This window comes from Neofelis nebulosa, chromosome 13 (genome assembly GCF_028018385.1).
Source record: "Neofelis nebulosa isolate mNeoNeb1 chromosome 13, mNeoNeb1.pri, whole genome shotgun sequence".
In the NCBI taxonomy this organism is placed as follows: Eukaryota; Metazoa; Chordata; class Mammalia; order Carnivora; family Felidae; genus Neofelis; species Neofelis nebulosa.
Window position 1 is genome coordinate 59,035,832 of NC_080794.1, and position 18,845 is coordinate 59,054,676.

Here is an 18,845-nt window from a genome sequence, read left to right on the forward strand (position 1 = left end):
AAGTACAAAGTCCAGGAAGTTGATGTGTTTTCAGCAGTCTAGCTTCTACTGAGACTGAGTTGGAATATAAGGTCAGGATTTCTAGTTGTTGTTGCTCTTGTTGTTGTTTTCTTTTTATTTTTTTAACAGATTTTATTCTTTTGATTAAAGTTGGATTCCTGTTTGGAAAAGCATTCTAACCCCTTTTTATGTACAATTCCATTTAAGTGATGATTAGAATTTAATCTAAAAAATTAAAATAGTCCTATAGATGTAAGTGTTAGGCAAAACAGTCACTTTTTTTTTTTCCTGGAGCTGACATTGTGGGCAATAAGAAGATCGAGGACTTAGGTGTTCTCAGTTTTCTATAGTGTCAAATTCCATCGTCCCAGAAGCTGTGGGATTTACATGGTTTTGTCTTGGGTATATAAGTGGGTTTGGCAGTTCTTGAAGACTGAAGCCCTGAAGATTTTGCTACTTTAGAAATCGTGGTGTAAGTTTTGCCCCTTAAAAAGGTTAGCTTTATCCTTTAATAAGGTGTAGCAGGCAAGGAGTCTGATTGTTTTATCATATGTTACTCTTTTTGTGTGATAAAAGAAATCTTGGAAACATGAAATACACAGGTATGTGAAGCAAATATTAATAAGTATTAATACACAGGAGTCATTCACCAACCTTTATTATGAAAGCCATGGAGAGAGAAGAGCAGACCTTTTTTTCTCTTTCTCTTCTAAAACCCACATCAGTTTTTTTCTTGGTGTGTCTCTTTTTCTTTTTTATGTTTTCAGCGATATGGAAACCCTGAACTGCTATTTCTCAACTGGTACTATTTCTTAACTGATGCAACAGATTTTCTCATTTTCTTTTTGCTAAAAAGAGCAGGCACAAATTTAGAGGAGAGAATGGAAAATAGTGTGTTTGTGTCTCTGTGTGTGTGTGTGTGTGTGTGTAGACAGTTGTGTGTGTGAACATAGTGTTGATTGGGGATAAGATGTCACAGACTGAAAAAAAAAAAAAAAAAAAAAAAACCACCCCAAACAGAAAACACATAGTTTTCTAGTCTATCTGAATAACACGTGATATTTCTAGTATGTCTGAAGCAATAAGATACTTTCAGATTATAAAAACTTGACTGTCAGAATTTGGGGAGAACCAGTAAATAGCATCTCTTTATCATACTGTCTGAGTTTGGAATCAGTAGGAAAAAGAAAACACAGGACACAGACAAATGGGACCTAAAAACATCAGCTTTATGCTGATGTAATTTGTACTGAACGACGACGTGTCTTTGGCTGCAGTGTGCCTCCTAATACTTCACCTGATGGAATACTCCAGCTGGTCACTAGCACTGCAGGCCTTTCCTTTGAGGGTCAGAGGCAGAGAGGTCACTAGCACTGCAGGCCTTTCCTTTGAGGGTCAGAGGCAGGAAGCTACAGAGGAAACTTAACGTCGTGTTAGGAAAGCAGAACAAACTATCTTTGCTGTTAGCAATGTCTTTCACCAAAATTTAACCCTGCAGGTGGAAGAGTTACATAAGGGGGCAGAAAGAAGCCAGGAGTGTCCCTCCCCTTCCATCTCTCCCCTGAAACATGAAGAATACAAAATAGGAGTGACCTTTTCCTCCCAACACTGCCATATAAATATCATTCATACAGTCAACCTCTATCTCTGGAATCCAGAGAGGAGAATTGTCCTCTTTTTTTTTGCGTATGTGTGTGTACTTGAACACATTTGGTTTGTTTTGCTAAGAATCTTTAGTATTGATTTTAATTTAAGAAATTTGAATATGTTGGGGGATAGGTAAAAAGGGAACTGTGTGCGCGCGCGCGCGCGCGTGTGTGTGTGTGTGTGTGTGTGTGTGTTTAGTTTGAAAAGGTGGTGAGGAGGAACGTAGTCCCACACATTTGTATGCATTGAGATCTCAACTTCACCAGTCCCCTAGTAGTGGATTGGGGGACTATGGATGGGGCATAAGAAGAATGACAGCATATGACATATTATTTGGACTATTAATGTACCTTTTCATTATGTTTTCCCTTAGGATTTAATAACGTGGTATTCTTTTCCTAGACTAACCAGTAGAGCCCATTTGATCTGTAATGTGTTGTTGTTTTTTTTAAACGTTTATTTTATTTTTTTGAGACAGAGAGAGACAGAGCATGAACGGGGGAGGGTCAGAGAGAGGGAGACACAGAATCTGAAACAGGCTCCAGGCTCTGAGCTGTCAGCACAGAGCCCAACGCGGGGCTCGAACTCCGGGACCATGAGATCATGACCTGAGCTGAAGTCGGCCGCTTAACCGACTGAGCCACCCAGGCACCCCTGATCTGTAATGTTTTAATACAATTTCATGTATTTGTAACAGTTTCTTAAAATTACTTTTCATTGCAAATGTATGCCTTTTATTTACAGTTTTTGTAGCAGGGGATAACCTGAAAACCTAATCCAAAATTTCTTAGTGGCATAAGAAATTAATGTGGAACATTATCTGGTGGCCTTTCTTAGCAATTGGATACCTGTTGGCTCATCTTTCTTTTACAGAAATTTCTTATAGTAACCAGTGTTTATTGGATAAGTAAACTTTGATTTGTTTTTATGATTTAATGAAAATTTAAACTTCATGCTGAACTTACTTTCATTGTAATATTATACCAGAATATATATTAAGCCAGGCTTTCTGTTGTGGTGGCTATAAATTTATTTTGCTTTTTTCCTTTTTTATCTTTTCCAGTCATATCAAGATTCTTCAGAAACTACATCCATAGAAAGGCCTACTGTTGTTTAAGAATTTAATATTCCTTGACTTTAATTTTGGAAGTCTAAAATATCCTTGTAAATTAATTTCACATGTAAACACACAACACATCTTAACAGATTTTTTTGTGATGCAGGATACTTTCTAATGGTCTTTACAGAAAGATTCATGTATATTTGGCATTTTGGCCGTGATTTATAAAGAGTTACAGAGTTCTAATGCATAATATTAGTATGTATAGACTAGTTTTTCATATGAGAATGTGTTTGGTAGCAATTACGATACATTAATCGTAGGTACAAGTATAGAGACATGACCACCCCCGAGGGCTCTCTGTAAATCTCTGCGCTTGGAGAATTTTCTGGTCTGTGGTTATTACCCTCCTTTGGTAGAGCTACATCTTCACGTGAGGTTGTGTGGTCTCCTCATTCTGTTGGTCTGTCTGCATTCTCAGCCAGATCACATTATTTGAAGCTATTTTTTACTGCATTTGAAAAAATGCACAACCCCTTCTATTTTATGTTAGCCTGCTTTAATTATAAATGTAATTCTGCATTTCTAGTATAGAGAATGAAATGCTGTTTTTTTTTTCCCTTCATAAAGCTACCTTGTTTATGCATTGTGAGGAGAGAAGCGATTTATGGGTTTTTAGATTTGAAACAAGATTGTAGTGAAAGAAAGATCTGACACTTGACACTGGACAGTGATTAGAGTTGGTGGTAGTTGTAAAAGAACAAACAAAATTTGTTGTTCATTGTATACTTCTTTCCCCCCACAAGAGCTAATTGTTAGCATGAAGTCTTGTGATCCAGTAACTATGTCAGTCTAATGATTGAGACAAAATTATATATATACATGAATTGACCTTAAGACAAGTACTGGGGTACCTGGGTGGCTCAGTTGGTTAAGTGTCCGACTTTAGCTCAGGTCATGATCTCGCAGTTTGTGAGTTCAAGCCCCGCGTTGGGCTCTGTGCTTACAGCTCAGAGCCTGGAGCCTGCTTTGGATCCTGTGTCTCCCTATCTCTCTGCTCCTCTCCTGTTCACGCGCTCTCTCAAAAATAAATAAACATAAAAAGAAACTAAAAGAAAGAGGAGTACTTAAAATCTGAAATGTTTATCAGCTTCATCCCAAATAAGTGTACCTAAGTTTATGGAAAAAGTGGATGCCCAACACCATGCAGGAAAAGGCTAGTTTTATAGCTCCCCAAATGGTAGATTCAGAACATGCAGTCTTTTAACTGTTTTAGTTAGCACTCTCCAGTTACCAGGGAGTTCCAATCAAGATATTAGGTTTACATAACTTAATAAAAACTAATATTTTTTTGACATATATGGAAGAAAATATGTAACAGATGCATGAATTATGATGCCCAGTGTACATTGGTGAACCCTTTGCCCAGTCTCAGAAATAGAACATTATCAATACTGTTGAAAATATTCCTATGACTGTCTTACTATCCTGTTCACCTCTAAGAGGTAACAACTAACCTGAACTCATTTGGCAATATAAGCAACAGTTTTTGCCACAACGTTTTTCTTATTATTTTACTATATAGATTTTTAGCTTCAGAAAAATGGTATACTGCCTATACTCTTCTGCATCTTGCTTTTTTGTTGCTTTTTTACTTTTACTTTTTGTTTATTTATTTTGAGAGACAGAGAAAGAGAGAGAGACTGAGAGAGCACAAGCAGGGGGAGGGGCCGAGAGAGAGGGAGAGAGAGAATCTCAAGGAGGCTCTGTGCTGACAGAGCTGGATCTCCCAGAACTGTAAGATCATGACCTGAGCTGAAATCAAGAGTTGGACGATTGACTGACTGAGCCACCAGATGCCCCTTGTTTGTTTGTTTGTTTGTTTGTTTGTTTGTTTTAAACTTAGCATTGTTTTAAATGTTTATTTATTGATGAAAGAGCGCGTGAGTGGGAAAGAGGCAGAGAGAAGGGGAGATAGAGAATCCCAAGCAGGCTCTGCATTGACAGGCTGGCAGGCCCTGCGGGTCTCGAACTCATTAACTGTGAGATCATGATCTGAGCCAAAATCACAAGCTAGACACACTCAACTGACTGAGCCAGTGAGGCGCCCCTTAGTTTGCTAATATTTTGTTTAGGATTTTTCCTCTATGTTCATGAGTTAGATTGGTCTGTTATTTTACTCTCTTAAGCTGTTCTTGCCTGGTTTTGTTACTGATTTCATATTGGCCTTACCTATATGATTAAGGATTTTTCTCTCTTTCAAGTCTCTAACGCAGTTTATACAATATTGGTATAATCTGTATCCTGAAAATTTGGTACAACTCTCATGTAAAACTTCCATGCCTGATTTTTGGGGGGAGAAATTTTAACTTTTCAGTTTTTTGAGTGAATTTGAAACTATTGATATTTTCTCTTTCTCCCAAGTCTGTTTTGATAAGTTATATTTTTGCATAATTCTGTCCATTTTGAGAAATGTTCTCAATTATTGGCAAGGAGTTGTTTACAAATTTCCTTCCCTTTAAAAATTTTGCTGCATCTTCTCATTACTCCTAATTTATTTATTTCTATTCTTTTTCGCATAAATCTGTTTTTTGCATAAATTTGTCTGTTTTACTAAACTTGACAAAAGACCAACTTTTGGCAGTATTAGTCCTCTATATTTGATTGTTAGTTAAATAGTCTTTTAATTAACAGCTTTGTTGAGGTATAGTTTACATACCACAAAATTCACTCATAAGAGTACAATTCAGTGTTATTAAATTTATATAGTTGTACAGCCATCAGCAAAATCTAGTTGCAGAGCATTTCTATCACACCAGAGATCCTTTGTATCCATTTACAGTCAATTCCTATTCCCACCCCCAGGCAACCACTAATCTACTTTGTCCCTATAGAGTAGCCTTTTTTGCAAAGTTCATATAAATAGAACTATACATGTGGTCTGATACATCTGACTTCTTTCATTGAGCATGTTTTTTAGTTCATCCATGTTGTAGCGTGTATCAATTGTCTCATTCCTTTTTATTGCTGAATAGTATTTCATTGCATGAATGTACACATTTTGTTTTATACATTTAGTAGTTGCTGGATATTTAGCTTGTCTTCACATTTTGGCTATTAGGAATAATACTGCTATTAACATATCTGGGCAAGCCTTTGTTTGGACCTGTGTTTCATTTATCTTGGGTATACATTTAGAAGTAGAATTGTTGGGTTGTATGGTAACTTTATGTTTTACTTATAAAAGAAACTGCCAAATTGGTTTCCAGAATGGCTGCACTGCTAAACATTCCTACCAGCAGTGTTTTCCAAGCTGTTGCACCATTTTACATGTCCATCCGTTCCAGTTTTTTCACATCCTTTTAAACTTGTTATTATTTCTTTTTTGTTGTTGTTTTTAAATAATAGCCATTCTTAGTGGGTGTGATTGGTAGCTAATTGTGGTTTATGATTTGCTCCTTCCTATTACTAGACTATGGACCATTGTTTGTGGTATTCACATATACTCCTTTTTATTGGTAGTAATGTCCCACTTTTATTTCTGCTTTTAGTGATTTGAATCCTGCCTTTTTTTTCCCTTAGTCATCTAGCTAAAGGTTTGTCAATTTGTCGGTCTTTTCAACAAGAGCTTTTAAAATTTTTCTCTTTTCTATTCTCTATTTCATTTATACCCACTTTAATCTTTATTATTTATTTCCTTATGCCAGCTTTGGGTTTAATTTGCTCTTCTTTTTGTGGTTTCTTCATGAGTGTAGTTAAGTAATTGATAAGAGATGGTTCTTTTTAAATTTTTTTTATTTTTTATTTTTTTATTTTTGGGTGGGGAGGAGCAGGAGGGCAAGAGAAGGAGAATCTTAAGTAGGCTGCATGCTCAGCATGGAGCTGGACTTGGGGCTCTATCTCATGACCCTGGGATCATGACCTGAGCCGAAATCAAAAGTTGGACACTCAACTGACTGAGCCACTCAGGAACCCTGTGTGTTGTTTTTGTTTTTGTTTTGTTAATTTTTAAAAAAATGTTTATTTTTGAGAGAGACAGAATGAGAGTGGGTTAGGGGCAGAGAGAGGGAGACACCGAATCTGAAGCAGGCTCCAGGCTCTGAGCTGTCAGAACAGAGTCCCAACACTGAGCCTGAACTCACGAACTGTGAGACCATGACCTTAGCTGAAGTTGGATGCTCAACCAACTGAGCCACCCAGGCGCCCCCGGTTCTTTTTTAATGTATGTGTTTACTGTAAATTTCTCCCTTAGCCGTATCACATAAGCTTGGGTATGTTGTTTGTTTCAGTTCATCTCAAGGTGTTTTCTAATTAACCTTGTGATTTTATTTTCTTTGACCTACTAGTCATTTAAGACTGTTTTGTTTGATTCCCACATATTTGGGAATTTTCCAGTTTGTTTTCTGTCATTGATTTCTGGTCTCATTGTGGTTGGAAAAGATACTTTGCACGATTTCAATCTTTTTAAGCTTATTAAGACTTGTGGGTTAACATACATTTCATTCTAGAAGATGTCCTATGTGCCCTTGAAGAATGTGTATTTGACTGTTTGGGTGGAGTGTGCTGTGTATGCCTTTTAGGTTAATTGATTTATAATGTTTTAGTCTTTTCCTTTTTGATCTGTCTGGTTTGTTTTATGTATTATTGAAAGTAGGCTACTGATATATCCAGTTATTACTCTAGAACTGTCTATTTCTCTGTTCAATGTTGTCAATTTTTGCTTCACATATTTTAGGGCTCTTGTTAGGTGAATATATAGTTATATATAGTTATAGTTATATCTTGGGGTGTCTGGATGGCTCAGTTGGTTAAGCGTCCAACTTTGGCTCAGGTCATGATCTCGCGGTTCATGAGTTCAAGCTCTGCCTCGGCTCTGTGCTGACAGCTCAGAGCCTGGAGCCTGCTTCAGATTCTGTGTCTCCCTCTCTCTCTGCCCCTCCCCCACTCATGCTCTGTCTGGCTGTCTCTCTTTCTCTGAAAAATAAACATAAAAAAATAATAATATAGGGACACCTGGGTGGCTCAGTCAGTTAAGCGTCTGACTTTAGCTCAGGCATGATCTCGAGGTTTATGAGTTCGAGCCCCGCATTGGGCTCTTGTGCTGATGGCTGAAGCCTGAAGCTTACTTCTGATTCTGTGTCTCCCTCTCTCTGCTCCTCCCCTGCTCATACTCTGTGTCTCTCTCTCAAAAATTAATAAACATTAAAAATAATAATAATAAATTAATGGTTATATCTTCTTACTGGATTAAGTATTTTTTCAACATATAACATTCTCCTTTGTCTCTAGTAACCTTTTTTGACTTAATGACCATTTTGCCTGACAGTAATGTAGCCAGTCCAGCCCTTTCTTGGTTATTATGTGCTTTCAATATAATTTTCAGTTCTTTTATTTTCAACTTCTTTGTGTTTTTTTTAAGTGTAAAGTGAGTCTCTTGCTGTCAACTGGACTTCAGTTTTAAAAGTAGTCTTTTAAAAATAAATAAAAAATAAAAATAAAAAGTAGTCTCTAAGACACATATGGATAGTTTTTAACTCAGTCTGCCAATATCTCTCCTTTGGAGGGTTTAATCGACTTAGATTTAAAATAATTGTTGGTGAGGAAGGATTTACATCTGCCATTTAGCTATTTGTTTTCAGTATGTCTTTTATGGTTTTTGTTCATCAGTTCCTCCGTTACTCCTTTTTGGCATTTAGTTGAATTTTTGTAGTGGACTATTTTGATTCCCTTTTTTCCTTTTCTGTATATTTTTAAGTTTAGTGGTAACTTTAGGGATTACACATAAAATCTTAAACTTAAAACAACTTATTTTCAATAATATCAAGTTAGTCTCATTAATATACATACACACTGCTACTACATCTGTGTCCTTCCTTCTTTATATTGCTATTGTCAGAAAGTACATTTACATTGTGTGTCCGTTAACATAAATTTATAAATACTGTTTTATATATTTGCCTTTTGAATTACATAGGAAAAAAAGTAGTGTTATAAACCAAAAATACAATAATACTGGCTTTGACGTTTACCTACGTAGCTAATTTTACAAATACTTTGTATTTCTTCTCATGGCTTCAGGTTGTTCTCTAGCTATTTTTCATTTCAGCCTGAAGAGTTTCCTTTTGCTTATAATCTGTTGGTAATGAGCTCCTTCAACTTTTGTTCATCTAGAAATGTCTTCATTTCTCTTTCATTCTTGAATGATGGATTTGCCACATAGAATTTTTGGTTGCTAGTTTTTTGTGTTTTTTTTTTTTTTAGAATTTTAAATGTTATCCCATTACTTTTTGGCCCCCAGGGTTTCTGATGAGAAATCAGTTGTTAATCTTATTGAAGATCCCTTCTTTGTGTTATCTGCTTCTCTCTTGGTGCTTTTAAAATTTTCTCTTTGCCTTTGGGTTTTAGCAGTATGACTATAATTTGTCTCAATGTGTATCTCCTTGAGTTTTTTCTGCTTGAAGTTTGTTGAGCTTGGTTGTGTACATTCATGTCTTTCATCATATTTGAGACATTTTTAGCCTTTATTTCTTAAACAGTTTTTTCTGCCCCTCTGTTTTTCTTTTCTCCTTCTGGGACTCTTATGGTATGTGTGTATGTGTTTACATTTGATAATGTTCCATAGGTTACTCAGGGACTGCTCTTTGTTATTCTTTCTCTCTCTCTCTCTTTTTTTTTTTTTTTTTTTTTTTTTGAGGGCACAAGTGAGCAAGGGACAGAGAGGGAGAGTGAGAGAAAGGGAGAGAATCCCATGGAACCTGAAGCAGAGCTCAAGCCCCTCTGAAGTGGGGCTTGAGCTCACCCAAGGCAGGGCTCGAACTCAAGAACTATGAGATCATGGACTGAGCCACCCAGGGACTTGTCTTCTTTTCTTTTTTAAGTTCTTTTATTTTTGAAAGAGAGAGAGCATGAGTGAGCACACATGGGCAGAGGAGGAGCAGAGAGAAAGGGAGAGAGAGAATCCTAAGCAGGCTCCATGCTGTCAGTGTGGAGCCGGATGCGGGGCTCAATCCCATGAACCATGAGATCACAACCTGAACCAAAACCAAGAGTTGAATGCTTAACTGACTAAGCCACCCAAGCACCCCAACACCGGATAATTTCAATTGTTTTATCTTTCCTTCCCATTTGTTCATTCTTTCTTCTGCTTGCCATAATCTGATGTTGAACTCCACTATGAAACTTTTCATTTTAGTTATACAAATTTTCAGCCCCAGAATTTGTTTGGTTCTTTTTTATAATACTTTTTCCTTATTAATATTCTTATTTTGTTCATACATTCCCCACCCCACCCCCACTTCTTTGTGGTTTCCTTTAGCTTCTTGGGTATATTTAAGACAGTTAATTTAACATCTTTGAGTAGTAATTCCACTTTCTGGACTTTCTCTGGTATGTTTGTTATCAGATCCTCTCTTTTCTGTAAATGGCTCTCTCTTTGTGTGTATTGTAATTTTTTGTTGAGAGCTGGACATTTTGATTATTGTAATGTAATTCTATAAATCTGTTACTCTTCAATGATTGCTAATTTTGCTTGTTGAGTGGTAGAGTCATCCAGTTATGATATTTCTAAACTATTTTGCTAAGTGTATAATCCTTTTTGTGTGTGGTCACAAATTTCTGTTCTTATTATGTCTGCAGTCAGTTGGTAGCCTGACAAAGATGTATTCCTTAAATATCTGGCTCAAAAACAGGGACAAAGAGAGTTTAATCTGTTTTAATGTTCCAGTGGACACCACCAGTAAAAGGTACTGCAAGATGATTGAAACTGATACAGCTGTCTGTGCTGGTTCCTCAGGGTTCTGTCAGTCCAACCAAAATTCATGACCCCATATTTTAGAAAGCCATGATCCCAGCTATTCCTCCTGACACCAGTCAATCACTTCAGAATGATGGGCTCCTAATCCTCATTACTGTGGGAGGGAGGGGCTGAGAAATTGAGGGAAGGTGGTTGGTTTACCCATGCTGTTCACTTAGGAAAGATCAGCACCCTCTTCCTTCATGTACTTCCCTGTTTGTTACAAGTGTTTGATAAGGTTCTAAAGTAGTTGATTACAATTGCTCTTTCTAGCTCAGTTTTTACTTTGGGGAGGTACTGACCTCTGGGTCTTCCCCTTCCTCCATTTTGCAACAGTGATGCTTTTGAAGTGCAAATCTAATTTAAATTTGTTTTAAATTTGATTAAGGCCAATTTATTTTTTTAAATGTTTATTTATTTTGAGAGAGGGGGAGAGCATGAGCAGTGGAGACAGAGAGAGGAAGACAGAATCCGAAGCAGGCTCTGCACTGACAGCACAGACGTGGGACTTGATCTCATGAACCTTGAAATCATGACCTGAATCAGAAATCAACAGTCAGACAACTAAGCCACCCAGGTTCCCCTGTTTTTATTTTATGTATAATGACTTTGTCATATTCAGTAATTTTTTGCATAAACCATGGTGACAAAGATTTTCTCCTGTTCTTTAGCATGGCTGTATGACAAACTTTTGGAGTGTAGGCAGGCCACATAAGGGCTGGTAGGGGGAGCATAGCATGGCTTGGTGAGAACTGGCCAGGGAGTACAGGTGAGTTGTGTGGGGCTTACCAAGGGAATTGGTATATCACTGCCCCCAGGAAGTCTTTGGGGTGCTAGTTTACACATTAAGAAAGCTGCGGGAAAGCCATTTTCAGGCTGAGTTTGTCGATGCCGTAGGTTTGCTGAGGGACTACATGTTCTGGGCACATGACTGAGCAGAGTTCTCCTGGATGTCCTCACACCCATAGCACTGACCTACTCTGCAGCAGCTGGAAACCATAAGAGAGCCTCTTTCTCATGCAGCATCTCTTCAGTGCCCTCTATCAAGAACACTTAACAGTTTCACATTTATTTTGAAGGAGAAATGCTCATTCAAATTCAGTCTGTTACTACACATGAGATGTCAAATATTTAAAATTTTTTTTAACATTTATTCGTTTTTTGATAGAGACAGAGCGTGAGTGGGGGAGGGGTAGAGAGAGAGGGAGATACAGAATCCGAAGCAGGCTCCAGACTCTGAACTGACAGCACAGAGCCCGATGCGGGGCTCGAACTCATGGACCGTGAGATCATGACCTGAGTTGAAGTCAGACACTTAACCGACTGAGCCAGCCAGGTGCCCCAAGATATCAAATATTTAAATTAATAGGCCATCCTTTGAGGCTTGAAATTGTATGTTATAAATATACCACTCCTCCAACCTAGATCTTATTTTTTTTTACGTTTATTTTTGAGAGAAAAAAGCATGAGTGGGGGAGGAGCAGAAGGAGAGGCAGAGAGAATCCCAAGCAGGCTGCACACTGTCAATGTGGAGCCTAATGCTGGGCTCGAACCCACAAACCATGAGATCATGACTTGAGCCAAAGTCAAATGTTTAACTGTCTGAGCCACCCAGACACCCCTCCAACCTAGATCTTAAGTGGAAAATTGAGTCACTCGATATTGTCCCTGAGATGAAACTTCCAGAGTACCCTAAGTAGAAATTACTCTACATTTTTGTCAGTTCACCTCCATGGCACACCCAAGAAAATGAGAGTGCCTCTTTAACTTATTATGGATTAATTACCCTACATTCTTTTGTAGGAGCTCATTTTTACCTTTCTAAACTTGAAGAATAGCTTTAACATTATGCTTTAAAATCTAAACTTCTTCTTATTACAATATTGTTTTTTAAATAACATATATGATGGTTTGTACATAAACCAAGTTATTTAGGACTTCAGATAATCTGTAACTATTACTGTATGTAAATTAAAATTTTTCTTAATGACTATTTATATCACAGCTTATAAAAAGGGTTCCTATTCAGTTGGATTCATCAGTACCTTTCTGAGGGTGCCCTGGTCATGCTTTATTGATGGATACATATATTAAATATCAGTCCTGCTTACATGTACAAAATATACTTAATTTGGTTGGTAAGTACCTAGAGATAGATAAAAATTTGATCCTTGTGCAGGTTTTCTTTAGACTTAAGTGAGAGATACACTTTCTTCCTTGGCTGTATATTGACTCTTTGGCAATAAGCTTTCTAGTACGTACCTGCCATAAGAAAACAATTTATATAAACCTGTATTATAGCAGTGGAGGATCATTAGATGACCTTTTATTGCAACAATAACAAATTGTTACTGAAAATAATTAGTATTTTCCCAACAATCTGTTTACAGGTTCTCTTTAACTTTTTTTTTTCTCAAATTCTTGACTTTTATTGTCAAGTACACATACAGTCAATTCTAGTATTCTTTGTAGTTGACTCAAAGCAGATGTTTCCATTTTATTTAAAGTTGTCATTTTCTACAGTTCCCAATTTGTTTATCTAGTATTTTTGTTGATGATTTTTCTAATATTTCTTTATAAGTCAGGTATTCTTAATTCAGCTTATTAGTCTAATAGTAGTGTAAGTAGTAGAGATACAGTAAAACCTTTGTTTACAAGCATAATTCATTCTGGAAACATGCTTGTAATCTAAAGCACTTGTATATCGATGTGAATTGCAAGAACCATTGGCTCAGTGGTGATCATGTGACATTCGACGTCACATACCACTCCTGTTGCAAGCCATCGCTCATTTATCAAGTTAAAATTTATTAGAAATGTTTGCTTGTCTTGTGGAACACTTGTAGAACAAGTTACTTGCAATCCAAGGTTTTATGGTAATTTCATTTGGGGTGCCTGGCTGGCTCAGTCAACCGAGCATGCAATCAAGAGATCTCAGGATTGTGAGTTTGAGCCCTGCATTGGATGTAGAGATTACTTAAAAATAGAAAATCTTAAAATTTTTTTTTTTCATTTAAAAGTATTTTGTATTTGTCTTGGGAATAAATATACTTCAAAAAAATTATTAAAGGGTGCCTGGGTGACTCGGTTAAGCATGACATCAGCTCAGGTCATGATCTTGCAGTTAGGGAGTTTGAGCCCTGCATTTGGCTGTGTGCTGACAGCTCAGAGCCTGGAGCCTGCTTTAGATTCTGTGTCTCCCTCTCTCTCTCTGCCCTTTCCCCCCACCCCCTCAAAAATAAACATAAAAAAAAAAAACAAAAAAAAAACATTAAGTAGTACCCTGGTTACAAAAAACACAATTCATGTAACTTTTTCTGTTTCAGAAATCTTTTTCCAAAAAGGACAAAGGAACTCAAATCAGTTGTCCATAGTGCTCCTGGTTGGAAATTATTTGGTAAAGTCCCTCCCAGAGAGAATCTTCAGAAAACTTCCAAAATCATTCAACAGGTAAGTACTAATATTGCCATGCGGTTTGTCTTAGCTTTTCAAGTATTTTTTTCTTGATAATCATATTACACTTTCATTCATATTTTCCTACATATAAAATTTGAGGATTTTTGGCTATTTGTAGTAACCTTAAATCTTTTTACAAAACATGCACATATTTTCAGTTATGTTTTATGGTACAGTGATTTTTTTTTTCCTACTTATTCCTTGGATAGCTTTTTGGTTTTTTGTTTTGTTTTTCTTCTTAGCTAAGCACTCTTACCACATATTCTGACTTCTAATTGAACATTGTGGTGTTTGCCAGTGGCACAGATTTTATGGATATAGGGAGATGTCAATTGATAAAACCATAGAAAGCAAAAACTGAGTAGATTTTGAGGTTGAACTTTGTCTTTGGTCACTTTTCTGGTGTTCTACCTAAACCAAGGACTTTGTGAAATAAGTGGGTGTGTAATCTATTTCTAGTAATTTAGTAGCCAGTTCTTCTAATAGCTGTACTAATATCCGTATTCTGAAGTTCTTAAGAATTTCAGATCTCAGGCTTCTGGGTGGCTCAGTCACTTAAGCATCCAACTCTTGGTCTCAGCTCAGGTCTTGACCTCAGGGTGGTAAGTTCAAACCTGGTGTTGGGCTTCACGCTGGCCATGAAGCCTACTTAAAAAAAAAAAAAAAGAATTTCAGATCTAATTTGTCTCCTGAACTAATGTTTCATTAGTATTAGGAGATCAGTGAGGCTGGAAAGCAGTGAGACTGGATCAGTTGCAGACATTTTTAAGTTCCTAGAAGTTGTTGCTCAGAAGACGATATGTACGTAATACATTTCCTGTTTCCTCTTTCAGATTCAACACAACCAGTATGTATAAAAATTATTACATTAAGACAATAATCATCATTCAAATTGGAAAAAATATCTTCCATTAAGGATTTAATAGTATTTCTTTTATTGCTCAAAGAAAAACTGGTTTCCCGAGTAATATAAGAAAATAATTTTTAGATCTTTACAAACATTTGTTATAGTTAATTTTATTTACAGTTAAAATATTGACTAGTTTATATAGCTGCTGGGACTTGAAACTGTAGTTTGTGTTTTCCAAGCTGTGAGCCCAAGCACCCCATGTGCTGCAGCTTAGGACTCCGTGATTACTCTACATCTGTTGGATACAGTGCAGACTGTTAGCTTGAGATTGTACACAATTTCAACATTAAATGGCATCATATCTTTGTGAATCTGGTTTTTCTAAGACTGCTGTAATGAAAATCAGATACTGGGCAAAAATCAGTGTTTAACAGGAAATGAGCGTGATCATGTCCAATCTGATTTCAAAGTTTGTGAAATGATACGGTGCACAACAAGCATACATTTCCAATTAGTAATTAATTGTGGTTATTTAAGAATGAAAACCTTTTTTCCTTTAATTTATGTGTATTGTGTTTTCAAATGGCTACAAAGTGTTAGGACATAAATCCTTATTAAATTGTTAGACATACCTAGAATGATTTAAGTATTTCTGTTGGTTTAGGGGGAGCCATGAAAAAATTAATGGTACACTAAGAGCACTGTTAACCAAGAAAGTTTGGAAATCTTTGCTATCTCGACATCTTAAATTTTAACTTTTTGTTAGGTCTGAAAGTAACTTCTCTTGTCTAGAGTTTTCCAGAAGACCAAGTTCGCCCTCTAGAGGCAAAACAGTGGTCTTGCTATTGAAGGTTTGTATTTTTGACTTTATGGTAGTTTACCTTAAATATGCATGTGCATACTTTTATCTTCATGTACGCAAACATTCTGCGATAGGTCTCTAAATAAATTACTGGTTGAATAATTATCTGCTTACTTATATGTTGTATACTTTTAGTCAGCTATTTTCATTTTGGAAAGCTAAGGTGTCATATTCTGTCTTTTTCATATATATTCTGTGAAAATTTGATGAGTGGTTAGGAAAAGAACAACTTTTCATATGGGAAGAGGGAGTGGAGTTGAAATGCAGTTGCTCTCCTTTCTAGTCCTTTGTCTGGCTTTTTACAGATGCTAGCTGCTCCTTTTAATTTTTGACCTTTCCAGCGATGAGTAGGTACTATTGTGTATTTTGGTACTTTTTTCATGGTTGGTTGTTTTCTGGGAGGTATGGTGGGTCATGAAGTCTTTGTTCTTCATAATAAGAAAAATATGTGTCCACCCTCAAAATATGTGTCTCCCATGTGATTGAACCTGTTTCTGCCTCTCCCTTTTTGCTTTCTCTTTCTCTCTTTCTCTGTATGTCCTTTACTCCCCATTTGTCTGAGTTTGCTATCCTCTTCCCTGCAGTTGTCGTTTTCAAGGTGGGCATGATTTTCTTTATTGGTAACAGCACGTTTATAACTTTGTGTCTCTGTTCCTGCTTGAAAACGTGTTTTCTCAGCCGTGACTTTTAAACTCTGTAAAACATGAATATAAAAATATATTTGAGACCCTTTACCATGTACTCCTTTTGAATGGATATTATATGTTTGGAGCCAGAAATCAAAAATGAAGATATCAGTAAAGCCATGAAGAATGTTAGGACACATCTTTCATGTTTTAAGGTAGGGCCTTATGCTATTCAGGCTGTAGAAAATGAAGGTAGCTAGTAATTGCAGTGTAAAAGTGCCTGAAAAAGTGAGTCAATGCTAAAAATTCAAAGGAAAAATACATTCCTTTGGGCTTTTTAAGCATTCCTTACTTGCTTTTTGAATGTGGCAAAATAGTAAGATTTATCGGGAGATTAAAATAGTAGTATTTCATAGTATATATATTTTTTAAAGCAGATATTCAGAAGGGAGTTGCTGTATTCTTGAGTATGAATGCTATTGGGCCAGAATTTTCTTTCTGGTAGAAAGACATCTATAAGATTATAAAGAAACTATATAGAAAAAGTAAAGGTTTGATTTACAAACTTTTTTCTTCCTTAATAATTACACATGATTACATTCTTTATAAAACATAAATCATTATAGGAAGATATGTTTCATTTCACTTTCCCTTCACATTTTTAGGCCTTTTAAAATTCTTTTTTTGTATGGAAGCACATATAATTATTTTTTTGTGTATATATTTATATATATATATATATGGTGTTATATATATTTTTATAACTCATTTCAAGAATAGAATGTCACTATATATATAATTTTTTTGCCTTATTTAACTTCATATGTTTTGCACCTACAGCTTTTCAGAGATACATGAACTTCATAAGTGAAAGATATTTGTAGATTAAGTATTTTTTTTAAATTTTATTCTTCTAGTAAATTTATTAAAGGTCTGATCAATTTTAGTGCTTTTCCTGTTAACATAAAGCAACATAAAAATCATTTTAGGATACTAGCAAAGTCAAACTGACCCAAGTTTGGCATTTAACTTGAATCAATTCCCAAATCACATGAATATTCATAATATTATTTTATGAGGATTATCACATGTGTTCTCTTGTAGGTGTGAAATTCCTGCTTGTGGCCTTTTGAACCTGTTGGTGAGCCATGTTAAAAATTGCATCTATTAATTATAAATAGTATTTCAGTTATATTGTGATTCAATTGACCTGTTTTTGGTTTTCCTAAATTAATAGGCCAAAGTTGGAATATAGCTACATAGCTTGTCTTATGACCTCCAAACTGCAAGTAAGAATGATTACAAATGAGCCATGTTATGTATAATTGTAACATGATTGCATAGTAGATTGAATATACCCCATTTATGTCAAACTGACAGTATTTTAGTAGAAAGTGACCTTTTGTTGCTAGACACTTTTATATTGGCATCTTTAAGGAGAAAATAAGATTGTAGTATTTAGATGATGATTCTAGTTTTTCATCACTTATGTCTTTTTCTGAGTGAAGTTTTAGTTGGATGGTTGAATCACTTTTATATAACTTTTGACAGGTCAGGGAAAAAGGTTTTAAGACACTAACGGATTTCTTAATCTGAGCATCTGAAAGTCTAAAAGAATAGGTTACTCTCCTCAGTTCAACCTTTGCCTTTGAAACGTTTTACTGCAGGAACAATAACATTATGGAAAGGACTAGAATATGTGAGCTTTGTGAGCAGTACTTAAATATATAACATTGTGAAAGTGTTAGAGCTTAATATTCTGGTTAATTTATTGGTGTGTATAGCATTAGAATATTTGAAAACAATTTGTTGGGTTTAATTATGCTTAAACATAGATACCTTTGGTGTATAATTTGAGTAGTTCATAAAGTACCTATCTCCTTTGTGGTTAAATTGTAGAGGAACTGGACTACATGCAGAATTTATTTTTGAAAAATCCTTAAAATTGTTACACCCTTGTGTTTTATTTTCACCTTTATTTACCTAATGTAATGTCACCTTGAGAAGGTAGTGAATAACTACCTTTCCAGCTGCATATATTCTGTATTTTATAGTTAATGATAAATTATTAGGTCTTTTTTATGTGTGAATAAATTGATTTTATAAAAGCTAATTTGTATGGTCTGAAAATTGAGAGAGGAATTCATAATAGCTCAGCCTCTGTTTCTTGGAGAGGAGAAAAGCATAAGCCCTAAGAGAGAAGCTTATGTTAGTTAAAGAAAATTAAAAGAATAAAAGCAGTAAGTTCTCACAAATTGAATAGGGTAGGATTTGGGGAAAATTTTTTTTCTATTATCAGAGAAATAGACTTGGGAAGAGGTTACAGTCTGTAAATACTGACTACCTGTTATTTGATTCCAGAAGTACAGTTTGAATATCAAAGTTATATTAAAAGTTATACTCATTCTGTCTTTATGTCAGAATTGTATATTATGTTAGGCATCAAATTAGACTAAACAAAATTGTGCTAATAACTACCAAAATAAAGTTTACTGAGGCATTCCTGTATGCAAAAGGGCAGTGAAATGTATTACCCCAAGGTTTCATTTAAG

The 18,845-nt window shown here is 35.7% G+C and overlaps 1 protein-coding gene across 4 annotated transcripts in view; it reads left to right on the forward strand.

Annotated features, from left to right (window-relative positions):
* TBC1D12 (TBC1 domain family member 12) overlaps positions 1–18,845 on the forward strand; it is a 108,909-nt gene that overhangs the window by 21,474 nt on the left and 68,590 nt on the right. For 3 of the 4 annotated variants that reach the window (XR_009252467.1, XM_058697227.1, XM_058697226.1), the window contains exon 2: positions 13,826–13,949. Coding sequence is in view for 2 of the 4 variants with exons in the window: in XM_058697227.1 (XP_058553210.1) it covers positions 13,826–13,949 (124 nt within the window). In the remaining 2 variants the exon portion in view is untranslated. Of the gene's footprint in view, positions 1–13,825; positions 13,950–17,397; positions 17,435–18,845 lie in introns of all 4 variants that reach the window. The other variant, XM_058697228.1, reaches the window with a different exon arrangement.